Source organism: Strix aluco, chromosome 20 (genome assembly GCF_031877795.1).
Source record: "Strix aluco isolate bStrAlu1 chromosome 20, bStrAlu1.hap1, whole genome shotgun sequence".
Classification (NCBI taxonomy): Eukaryota; Metazoa; Chordata; class Aves; order Strigiformes; family Strigidae; genus Strix; species Strix aluco.
Window position 1 is genome coordinate 14,559,734 of NC_133950.1, and position 12,929 is coordinate 14,572,662.

General features: G+C 42.3%; 1 protein-coding gene across 11 annotated transcripts in view; it reads right to left on the reverse strand.

Moving 5' to 3' along the window:
• Nucleotides 1-9,431: 9,431 nt before the first annotated feature.
• Nucleotides 9,432-12,929, reverse strand: part of STRBP (spermatid perinuclear RNA binding protein) — a 72,029-nt gene continuing 68,531 nt past the window's right edge. For all 11 annotated transcript variants that reach the window (XM_074846576.1, XM_074846581.1, XM_074846582.1 and 8 more), the window contains one exon: nucleotides 9,432-12,613. In XM_074846576.1, coding sequence (XP_074702677.1) covers nucleotides 12,297-12,613 — 317 coding nt within the window. In that variant the 3' untranslated portion in view covers nucleotides 9,432-12,296. The remainder of the gene's footprint in view (nucleotides 12,614-12,929) is intronic.

Here is a 12,929-nt window from a genome sequence, read left to right on the forward strand (position 1 = left end):
GGCTCCTGGGGCGGGCATTAGACATCACCCACGGCGGCCTTGCCACGGCGCCATCTTGTTTACTGAGAGCTTCGTGGTAGGTGAGGCGCCGCGCCACGGTGCGCCGAGGGAAAGGGGCTGTGGAACAGGGGGGTGGCGGGAGGAGAGGCTGTGTCTGGCCGGGCGGGAAGGAGGGGCTGAGTGCGGGCACGCTGGATGGCGCCCGAGCAGCCTGCTGAGCCATCCCTTATCCTGAGGCCTAGAGGGGAGCTGAGGCAGTTCCTTCATTCCCCACACGGCTCCTCTGTGTCTGTGGCAATCCCCTCAGCGGGCTGCTCACCTTGAGCTCTCCCCAGCATCTGCACTACCACGTCCTGGTGTCTGAAGAGCACTAGGGCAGGGGAAGATGGCAGAGGTTTAGAAGAAAATGTTAAACGCTGGAGAATGATAATATTTTGGGGGGAAGCCTGTGCTGAACTTCGTAGTGCGTTAATGGTCTTTGTGGAGAAGATGTAAAATTCTGTCTTAATTTGCATGGGATTTAAATTGTCATGTCTTTGTCTGCCCATTGCAGATGGCACCATAGGCCCCGGAGGTTAAGGAAGGTGGTATTTCTCTTCCTGTGTAGCATCAGCACCTGCTATTCAGGGGGGGTAATTTTCATGCTAGTTTGTCACAGTCATAGACAGGTTTCTCGCGCCAACTTTGCTGAGAGGTGAATTGAGGCCTCCTGAAGTGGAAAGCTTTGAAATAGGATGTGAGAACTAATAAAGCACTGTGTGCTTGAACTGTTTGATCTATAATGTGATGAGTGGCTGCCTTGTACTGTTCTCCCCATGGAGACCCTGCACAACAAGAAGCCAATCAAATCACTAACTGCTGAGCAGGTTAAGGCAGTTCATGGTTTCCTCCTCCCTATTATAGGCTCTGCTGAATGTTGGTTGTATTCTGATGCTGGAAGTACAGAAAGCTCGAATAAGGAAAAAAAATCCACTTCTGTAAATCTTAAAATCATTGAGGTAATACTTGTATAGATGTGTGAAAGGAAGCTATTTCTGTAGTAGTTTGTGTAGAGAAACAATTACTATTGCTTATGCATTTACACATGTAATGCATACAGATGTATTCATATAGGGTAAAAACTGTCGTAAATAGAACTCTACTGTTCCTGAAGTAACAGGAGGAGAATATGATTTATCTGATCTCCCCCTGAGGACTGCAGAAGCAGTTTGCTAACCAATTTTATGAAATATCTTGTATTTTTAATTGAGTCATTGTACTACAGGGTTTGGACCAAATTGACATAGATGAAATTGCCACAGATGGCACTGTAGAAGTCCTGGACCCTGCAAGACTTATAAAAAGTACTGTTAAATAGCAAGTTCTTAACAGAAATAATCTTTGTGGAATGATCTTTAATGTTAAATGCTCTCTATACTTTTAGGAAGCTAAATCTGTTTTAATAAAATTTAGCAATTAGGTAATTCAAGCAGTGAACTAGTAAAGACAGAATCCATCAGGATACCAAATAGCATCCATCCAGAAACGCAGATTTCAAGATAATATTTCTCTTTGTACTGTCTTATCCTTATTACATGTATTACTGAGTCTGCTTGCCGTGTCATATTAATACTACATATGTCAGAGAAGAGGTAAAGAAAGAAAACACTTGCAGGTACTTTCTTGCAGGTGCATTTCTCATGCTGTACTTTTCATTTATTTGATTTTTTTTTTTTTTGCCTTAGGACACTCAAATCTGTGCTGAGTTTCTGCTTGTCTACAAGACCTGAACTTTCAGTTTTGCTAAAAAGCACACTCTGATGAGTATGTTCCATCTTACTAGGTGCAGATTTAGAGTGTGGTAGAACTGACAGAATGATCAGACTGCACTAAAAGGACATCTGCAGTCAGCCTGACGGTTGTTTGCTGGGGAGTTACATCCTTAGTTTGCAGCAGTGGGGACAGAGCAGTAAAGTTTTAATGTACACTTAAGCTCTGTTCAGTCCAGTAGGACTGAGTATCTTAGAATGGTTTTGCAGTAAAGACATCCTGTAGTACTATCCTTGACTCCTTTTTGCTGTAGATAACTCTGGTGGTTTAATGCTGCTTTTCACTTTTTGTTGTGCTAACTGTGCCAGGAGCTTGATGTTCTGTAGGTAGGTGATGCAGGAAAGATGCCAGCTGTTTTTAGGAGATATGTTATTGCTGATTGAGCTTTTTCTAAGAGAAGGGTGCGCTGTAGGCTCTGTCCTAAAAGGTACTCTGAACTAGAACCAGATGACACATAATGCACCGCTCTGAACGAAATGTGCGTTCCAGATAGGCTTCGCAGTTTATTTTGTGTTTACGATTTTCCCTTGCTTTGGGATGGAGGAAAGAGGAGCATATTCCAGCATTCTGGAGAGATGCTGTCTTCCAGAGGCAGTGCCTCTGCCGCAGCATCAGAGGTGTTGGCCCTCAGATGCCAGTTGCTGTGGGCTGTTAGAATAATGACTCACACTGACTTGCCAGCAGAGCAGTTGGTAGCGTTTTATAATTTTCTTCTTACAAAATGAGCAGTGGTTAGTTCAGACCAGCAACAAAACTGCTTAAACTGACCCAGCTGATTTTGCCTGGCACAGGCTGGGAGCACTTTCACGAACCGCGCAGCTTGCAAGTCATGGCCGTGGTATGTCTGGGAGGATGATGGTGACAAAGCTGCCGGGGGCAGGGACCTGTCACTTTGGCACAGCTGGATCTGGGAGACATGGTCATGAAAACATGCTTTCAGCATGCTGACCCTTGTCACTAAACTTTATAGACTGTTCCTTGTTTGTGAGAATTGTTGAGAAGTGTTCAAATCATTAAGCCTGGAATTTTCCAAGGAATCTAATGATACTAGGTGCCCAGCATTAGCAAAAACCTCTGTATGAACCCTCATATCCTTTTAGCAAATCCAAAATCTGTAATCTGAGCAGCATCTGGAGTAGTTACAGGACTAGAACATTCCATATTATTCTGTTATGAGTCTGTTCTGAAAGTTGTGTTATGTCCCTGTACAAAAAGGATCTGCCAGGAGGAAGTGTGGTAAAATTGAAGCGTGTTGAAAGTAAATCTATGGGATGTATTTCTAATACATCCTGAACTTGGCTTAGAGTGCTGATAAGTCTTTGTGTTACTCTTTCGCTTTACCGGTTGAGATATGAGGTGTAGCAAATTTTATAGCAAAAGTTTATCATGTAATAATGAAAGTTTTTCAGAATATGAAAAAAGTTAAAGTTTACATTAATTAAAATGTTAGGGCGGAAGTATTTTTTTGATCAGCATTAGTGACTTGAGTCACAGTGGGAGGTGATGTGGCGTTAGTTGTTCACTTGCTGTATCATGATCTCAGTTTACGGGCCTTTGGTGTGCAGCTTAACTCTGTAGATACTGTCTCTGGAGGTGATAACTATTCGGGAGTACAGGTTGTTTTATAGAAGCGAGCACGCTGTTTTAGTTATGGTGTTGCAGAAGTTCACCTTAATCAACAGCTTGTATGACGAAAGTCATGATTTTCAGGAAGGTTCTACAGCGCTTCAGATGGAATCACAGCCCCTCTGGGCTCCCAGACTCCAGAAGGTGCAGAAGTGATGAGCTTTGCAGGCTGCCAGAGAGGAGCAGAAGCCCTCATGGTGCAGAGTGTGCAGTTAGAGTATACCCTGAATACATCAAAGCTGTGTGTTTAAGCTCCCTGCTGTGAGCATCTGGTAATGCTTGGAGTTGTCCATGTGATCCGGGGTAAAGGGTAGCCTTAGAGCCACATTCATAATGAATTTTGGGAGGTGACACTAGGAGGATTCCTGATGGGGTTTTCTAATCTATCTGGCCAGCTCATCCCACACAGGGAAAAGAAAACTGCTGTGCAGATTTCATTCCATTTCTGTGCCTGAGAAAAGGTAGCAAACTACTTGCTGAGATGAGTCTGAGTGCTGTGCCACTATCAGCTTTCATGGTGTGAGCAAAGGGGTTTTATCAGTTCTTTTAAGAATACCACAGAAAACCACTGTGGTTTTGACACAGTTCTGGGCTGACAAGAAAAGAGGGAAGTGACTTAATGTCTTCTGTGCCCTGAAGGCTTATGCTAGTTTAAAGAAGTGGTTTTATGGTAATTTAATGCTGGTGCACCAGAGTGAATAGATGGGAAAGAGGAGGAGGATGAAGGCTTGTTGCTTACAGAGTAGTGTATATCTGAGCTCTCCACCTACCCAGGGCATAGGACTGCTGCATAATCCCACTGAGAATCCCTTGTGGAAAAAGATCTCATCTAGCACAGAGAGAAAGGATAGTGTTTCTACAAGATGACGACTGTGCGTCTCCCTAAGGTGTTTTTGCATGGTACAGCATAAACCCCAGTGTGCCAGAGGGGCTATGGAAGCCTGTGCCAGACTGCCATGAATTATGAATGAGATGTCTGCTGCTAGCACAGACACAAACAGCAAACTGTAGAGCTCCTGGGTGCCTTGAGTCTCAGCATTACAGTAATAGACTGTTTTTAGAATCCACTAGCAGCTCAACAGCCTGCTCTGATCTCTTAATGTCTTTAGAAGTTACAGGTGCTGCTCATTTCTGTGGTTAGGACAGAGCGAGGAGGCCACTAATAAGTAGTGTAACTGGGAAATTCTAAATTTTGTCCAAGTCTTGATTCATTTGTTCTCAGTGAGAATAATGTAATGTACTTGAATTCAGTTTATTTGTCATCTTTCACCTGAACACTGCTGTTTTTTTCTAAAATGGGTATGTGCTAGTCTAGCCGTAGTGGTTTCTTTGGTTTTTTAAATTTTGTTATTTTTGCAAGGGAGGGTGTTGTCTTTTGCTTCAGCTGTGTAATTTTAATACTGAACAAATTAAAGCCAGTTCATTGTCCCAGACAGCCCTAAATAGTCCATGTGCCCTTTGTACATAGCAAGCAAGGTGAGAGATTAAATAGAGTGTAAAATATCTTGAGCTAGCTGCTGGGACATGCAGCCTGGTCTTGGCAGACCAGTTGTGTTGGGCTTCTATCAGATGCTGTAAACAGATGCCTCCTTTAAGGAGCTTGGTGTTTTTTACCCTCAGCTATATGCAGAATAAAGGATTGGAATAATGACAAAGAATCTGTGATACTGCCCTTTCGGTACAGGTCAGCCAGAGTTCTGAGGGACAGAGCCTTTTCTGTAACTGTGGCATCACTGGAATGGTTTATTGATTTCTGTGCCTCCCATCTCCACGTACAAAGCTGCTGTGTAGGAACTGTCCCACCCCTCAGCCGGGCAGGGGGCAGGCAGGGTCCTGCCTTCACTGTTGCCAAGATGAAATAAAATTGACTGGAATGGGGTCTGCCAGTTGAGGCTGAGGCTTGTGAACTGGCTCTTGGCTTTCTCTGCAAGAGCACCTTTCTTCTCGGACCGCATAGAAATGGAGCCCTCAGAGTCAGTTTAGAGCAGTTTCTTGCAATTTGGCTTAAATTTTCTGGAGATTTAAGTCTTTAATCTTAACCATCATAAGGAAGATTTTTTGAATAATTGTATTAATAGAAGATGGAGAAAGGTCTCCTTGCCCTTCCTCTAGTCACTGGGATTCGGTTTAATCTTTGTCTTTCAGGTTTGTTTATTCACAGCCTAAACTGTGGCACCCACAGATCTCTGCAGTTCCCAAGCTGCAGATACAGGAAGTTACGTGTCTTCAACATGTAACAGCATCTTTTTCAAAACCACATTGTTCATTAAAACCAGGATAACTGACCTGTAATTTGCAACTCGGATCCTTGTCCACATGCTTGCTTTGTGCTTTGCAAAAATCCTGTTGCTACCTCAAGACTTGCAGTGTCAGTAATACAGGAGTTTGCATGGAACTGCTTTGCAGGGCAACAGAATTTGATTTACTGAGCTGTAGTCTGTCATCTTGCCCTGTTTTAGCCTTCCCTCTTCTACTGTAGTCAGAAGTCACCCAGATTAAAAAAAAAAAAAAAATCCCTTTGAATAAATCATAACCAACAGAGGGCTGAGCCTGCCTTTACTGTCAGCAGGAAATCCCAGCTTTGGTAGGTGTTGGCACCTGAGCAGAGGGCAAGAGGGAAGTGTTATGTGTGTTGGGGTATGTGACCCTTTTCTGAGATCCAAAGGGCTTTTTAGGGGTTTTGCCCCCTGTTTGTGCCTGGAGCAAGGAAAGTCCTTTTTGGATTACTGAAACAAGAGTACACACAGACTTTTTATAGCTTTACAAATAAATTTGCTGGAATGTATAGCCCAAAGTGAAGATGAATTCAAGGCCCTGAAAGCATTAGCAGCTCCAATTTCTTTCAGTTGAGTGTACCAAGGATTGGGGTCACAAAAGGGAAGGATAATTTACAGCTTAGCAAATGGGAAAGAGAAGAACTCTTTCTGGCTGACTTGCTGGAACTCAATCCTGCAGCAAACAACCAAAGTCAGCGTTATGTCATGAGCAATTAAGTGAAGTGACACTTCTACTCTTGCAGGGAGAGGGGTGCTGTTCATGAAGAATTTGTGCTAGCTTAGCAGAGGGGACAGTTCTGGTGAAGAAAATACTTTTTTTTTATTGAAGACTTGCCCTGTAAGGATAGGTAATACTCAAGTAAGTGTGAAGTGCCAGTAGGGAGTTATGCAGGAGAGACAGTGATCCATCTGGCACTGGGGAGACTGGGTGCTTGGTGGAGGGACTGAAGGAGAGTGCCCTAGTCGTGCAGGACTTCGACTTCGATCTGAGGATGGAACTACAGCTGGCACCCAGTGGACAGTTTTGTAATCTGGCTTCTTATATGCTCTTTGTGGAACAACAGGAATTGATCCCATGCTTCAGGCTTTGCTCTGAGCAACAACTAATAGTTGTCACCCAAGTTACTGGTCCTGTGGCAAGCAGGGTGTGGCTCAGACTGTCATGCACGTAAGTTTTCAGAAACCTAAATGCTGAAATGAGTGCCTTCCTATTTTTTTGCAAGGAAACCTGGAATCAACTGTCTTAGCAGCCTTGTGGAAGGTGTCCATGATCCTGGGGAACACAGATGTCCTTGTTTGAGATACTACTAAGTATCCTGCTTTTCCTTCGAAAGTAGACTTCTACTTTCATTCTGCGTTAACTGCTTTTCCTTACCATATTGCAAGTCTCCTAAAACGACCAACCAAACTAGACCAGCGCGAGGGATGGTTTAGTGTTTGCTGTACACAGGCCATAAGTGTGTTCTTGAGTAAGCTTTTGGCAGCCCTCAGTGTCCCAAATGCCTGTTACAAAACCTTACATTTGGGATCTGTGGTTTATTCATGAGAAAAGGGAACTGACATCTAGATAAATCAGGATGCTGAAATTAAAGAGACAGTAGGACATGGAATTTCCATTGTTTGGATTTGTGTGTTTTGTAAAGTGAGACTAGAGCTAGTTCTCTGATTTTTGGGGCAGGTTTACAGATGCATGTGGAAGTGACAGGCTGGCTTGTTAGTTGCATGGGCATCAGTAAGTAATTTTTTCCTGGTTCCTCTGTAATCAAATACACTTTTTCAAGGTGATGTTGACTGCAGCAAGATAAACTGGGCGTCCTGCTTGTTAAGCAGATGGCTCCTTCTGTATGGATCCCTTCAGTGTTGTGCCAGTAAGGGATGGGGCCAGAGAGGTCATGGAACACTGCAGAGGGCCTGAAAATGATGAAGGACCTTTGTTGCAGATTTCACTGCATGCATTCATCTGCAGGTTGATAGTGAGGGACACTGCAGTATGCTGAGAAAAAGCAGACAGACTTGGGTATTGTTTGTTGGTTTGGAGGGGGCAGGGGGAAAGGTGGTAATAGGAATGAGCGCAAGGGGCCACAAATGGCAGCTTCCCTGTTCTCCCAAGCAAGACACTGTAACTGCCTGGGCAAGTTTCATTAGCTACAGCAGGACAGGAATAAAACTAAGTAGGGGATGTTAGGGAGTTTCACAGTGAAAAGAGGACATGCCAACCTCCTTTATCAATCTAGACTCAGTATTGTATTACTCCTCCTTCACACCACTCCTTTATCTACCCTTTGTTTCATTCCTGCGAGGCTACAGAAGGTCAGCCAGCTCCTGGAGTGGGCCCAGCTCGTCTCATGAGCTGTTGCTGACCAGCAGCTGCCAGGCTACTGCTGAAGAGCTGTCAGCCTTCTCAGCACCCCGAGATGATATCCTGAGGTAGCGTTCTGAAAGACATCTTAATAAGCTAGCTAGCATTAAGCGTGTACATGGGTATGGTATGCTGATACACAGCGCAAAACTGACCTCAGTTTCAGCCAAGTGTTAATGATGTTTTCTTAACCGACTGTTCAGTTCTTTATGGATCTTGCTTGCTAAATATTTGATGCAGCTCTGAATTTTAAGTGATGCATGGTTTAGTTGGTTTTGGTACAGTGGTCCCTCAATAGCTCTTAGGTGCATAACTGACTTGTTTGCTGCACAACAGTGGACTCAGCGGGCTGCGCACTGTTCTGTGTGTGCAAAAGTCTCACACCAAGTCTTACTCCAGTTACCACGTATGCTAAGCTGTGGGGTGCCATGCATCTCATTTTATTAAGAGCAATCTCAACTTTAGTCAGCTCACAACAGTTTTTAATCTTTCCTCAAGGTTGATCTCCTCTGAATTTGATTTACGACCTCTGCACTTAGACTTGAAATGCTGAATTAAAGACCAGAAAAAACACTTCTAAGAAAAGGTAAGAGCATATGATAAAATGACTTATCTATCTTCCCTTCTAGAGTAAAGCTGTTCTGTAACTCCAGGCAACTGGACATATTTGTATATTCCAGTAAATCTTACCATGAGTTGCAGCCTCAAGCAAACAACAACAGCCACAGAATTCTCATGGTAACCTCAACTCCTGCCCTTCATGGCTCTGGACAAGGAAATTGTTTGGATTTGCTTCAGACCTCAGAGGACAAAATGGGACCACAGGAATTTGATATTTAGGAAATACAGTGAAATGAGAAGGGCGGGAGAGGAAAAAAGTTTGAGAACCCTACTTGTTCTTTATCAATGTGATTTATCTTTTAAGAAAATAGACATCGTTTTTCTAATTAGCTAAATACTAGGAAATGCCCGTTTTTCATTCTGAAGTAAAATTGCCTTCCTAGCTAAGTTTCATCACAGCCTTCTCGGGGCTGTTCTGTTACTGCTTCCATTGGCTAACCCCAGTGGTGTTTGTGTGCAGCAGCCCCTGCACAATCTCAGTCCTCTATACGCTATTCACTGCCACCTTTGTGAAGGAATGCATTCTGCTGGTGACAGCATAAATGTGCTTTGTGTTTACATCTCAAAGTCACAACTTTGCTAATAATAATTTCTGATAAAACTGCAGCCTTAGGAAGCCTGTCACCTGACTGAAGTAGAATGGGCTTCTGTGGTTTTTGGCTTCCCAGGCTTCAAAAAAACCTTAAAGCCAGTTTCCTCACTGTAAACAAAAAACCCCCAAACCAATCATAAGGCCGTAATTCCTGTTTACAGAGATAAGCCTTTATTGTATGCTATTGGAAGCAAGTGGGACATGGTTACGGTTTTATATACAGAGAAGTCTGTAGCATTGGGTTACAATCAGTGGCAAATGAACCAAGATTACAGTGCAGATCTAAGTGTTGTGTACAGTTAGTAACAGTGGCTGGCGTACAAACCACAACACAGAAGCCAAATGAAGCCAAGTGTACAGGGTACAGCATCACGTGAGGAAGCAACTGAATGTACAGAGAGCATCCATTTACTTTACATTTGCAGGCTCTTTTGGCTAGTGAGTAGATACAGCTCAATTTAAAACTCAGGGTGCAGTTATTTTTCTTCCCACTCAACTGCGACCAAATTAAGAAAATTTGAGTGTTCAGATGACATTTTTAATGCTATAAATAGCTCAGGTTGTTGCCAAATTACTTCATTTGAAGTTGCTTTATTTACAGTATAGGTCAGGAATAGTTTAATCATCATTGTTCTCTACAGATTACAAATTGGGAGAAATCTTAAATATTGAAAGTAGTCTGTAAGATGATCACAAGGATATCTTGTACTTAATTTGGAATTTTAATTCTGGGTAACTTCTTTAGAGAGAGATTTATTGGGAAGAAAGTTGGAATTGTCCACCATATTACTCATCTGTGGAATTTGTTCATAGTATTTAAGGTTTAGATAGTTAAAAGGTCATACTTCTTTTTATTCAATGCCATATCCAATCTTAGTGTAAAAATAAACGCTCTGTCCTCTGTGGATAAATAAATCCATCTGTCGGCTGCAGGTCAGACCTCTATTGGTGAAAGAGATTTAGAAAAATAGACCTTTTCTTTAATGTTTACTATGCTGACCCACAAAGGAAAAGTGAAATTCATTCAAGTCTAGAAACAGAAATACAGTACAAGTGATTCATAGAATTGCATTCCTTCCCTCTACAAACTTGCTGAGCATGAAACACTGCCCCAAAGCACTGCCTCTGTCTTCTCCTTGTCTTGTAGAAGTAATTGTCATCAGAAAAGTCACATTATACTGCACTGCCAGATTTCCTGTCTGCCTTCTAGTGTGCAGACTCTTAGCAGGGCTCTGCTTCCTGAGGATTCTTTGCTTAACAATTCTTTGGATGGATGGGTGGTAGTAGTTTGGGTTATACAAGGGGGATGTTTTAGCCCAAATTAGCAGCAATTGTTTTGATTTGACTGATGGTGATTTTTGGTGGAAACTCAACCATTTAAAAAAAAAAAAAGCTTATGAGTTGGGACTTGAAAAACACCATCCTTTCCTCAAAATCTCCACTTCTGAGACTGCTTCCCAAAGATGTCCTCATTTAAGGGGCTGGTACGTTTGGCAGTACAGGTTTCATGCTCAACTTTGTCATGAAGAACGGGACAGGACGTTAAAAAGCATACAGCCCACTGGGACTTGCTCTGCTGTGGTGTTTCAGTGCTTTTGACAGTCCCCCCCACAGCAGTGTTGCTCTCTTAGAAGTGCAAGTGTCCCAGAATGGCTCTGGGACAGCTGGAGGACGGGTGACATTCTGGAGTGGAAGCAGTAGTTAAGCACCAGTTGCTGGCCCCTGCAGAGGCTTGAGAGAACAGAATTGCTTCGTAGAGAGCTTGTTGACCTAAAAAGCTTAGTCAGTTTGATCAATAAATATTGACTTAGGGTTAGGATCAGAAATAAGACACTGCACTTTGGAACTGGAAGACAGAGTCAACTTCCTCCCTTTTCTGTCCAAAAGGAGACTAGCTTTAAAACATTTGTCCTTAAGGACCTTTGTGATGTCTGATGAATAACTCACTAAGCGCCTGTGAATGTACCTGTCCCTTTTTCAGGGAAGAATAAATGTATGACTGGACAAAGCTTCGAGGCTTTTTTTCTGTGGTGGTTTTGTTTTTTCTTTTTTTTTTTTTTTTTTGTTTTTTAAACATCTGTTATATGTTGTGTTGTCCCTGAAGGCCTGTTTACCCACTCTTAAATTGTGCAGCATTGCCCAGAGAATGGCTCTGTAGTTGAATATGCTCTATGCAGTACAGCCTCCATTTTCTTCCAGTATATGTATATTCCCATGCAATAGATGTTATTAGAAAACTACACTTGTCTTTATCCTGTTATTTTGAGCAGGGGAGCAGTGATACTAGTTTGAAAACACAGGAAATAACCTGTACAGCAAATTAGAATTTTCATAATTAAATTCATATACTCACTAACTTTTCAAAAGCTGTACTGCCCTGAATGCTGTTCTTCAGCCCACCATTATTCTGCTTTGAGCAGTATCACTTTCTGTCTGCTTATAAACAGTTCTTTGTGGAAATAATGAAAGAAGAATACTCTCCCTCCTACACTTGACTACATTTTACTTTGTTAGTTTACAGGATACCCTTACAGAACTACAAGTTCTATTGGGAGTGCAGCAATACACACATTTCCGTATGCATAGATCATTAAATTGTAACAGTGCCAGTAGTAAAGTAAGACCTGCCAAGATGTTCGGTTCCTCTTAATTAAGCTTGATTTATATGTGCCTGTTGACTTAAGATGCAGTTAGTGTCCACTGCTGAGATGACACAGTACCCTGAGTAACTTTGTATTGATTATGCTTACACAAGCTTGTGCTTTTCTAAGAACATAGAAATGAGCACAAAGAAAATAAATAAGTACACCAGGTTGTTTCCATGGAACACTGTAAAATCAACTCATAGCAGCTTCGAAGTATGAAGTTAAAACTTACCTTCTGCTCTACTCCCTTTGAAACAGATGAGTGCTATAATTAACTCCCCTCTAGCTTAAAAAACCAGAAGTGGATAGAATGTCAAAATATGCTTTTCTGATAAGATGAACCTACTTTGTCATAACTACTTACACCACTACCGGTGACCTGAAATACGTACGTTACAACATGTAGTTGTGGAAGCAGTATCTGCTTTCCCTTCTTGGCATGCTGTTCTGTGTAAAAGCAAGTTGTCCAGAATAGTGTGGGCGTTGTAGAAATAAGTTACTAGTATCCCTTTAGGGGAAATTACTGTTACTCCTTTCCCTCCCAAAATTCGGTTGTATGCTCTATACACTGCCTGCAGCAGTCTCCCTGTTTTGGGTAGGGCTACATCAGGAAATAGAATTTGTTCACTGGATTTCTCCTGTTCCTCTTCCTCCTCTGGAAAACCTTCCATCCTGGACTTGTTTACTGAACAGAAAAAAAAAATTAATCTCCTGTAGCAACGTAAGTAGCAGCTTTTAGCCTGCTATATAGATAGCTTTAACTTCTTACATAATTTCTTATAAACTATTGAAAAAACAGTACTATCTCTCCCTGCTCTTAGTATACTAAGGCTGCTGGTTTACCACAGTAGACATAAACCTTCTGGTTTTACCACGGACTCTATTAATGGACGTGGAAAAGGCAGTGCAACTTTCCCTCCAACTTCCTATCTGTGATGCTTGACCATTAAGACTGGAGAAGCACATTATAGCTTCATGTTTTTCTTTTCTCTCTCTCTCTT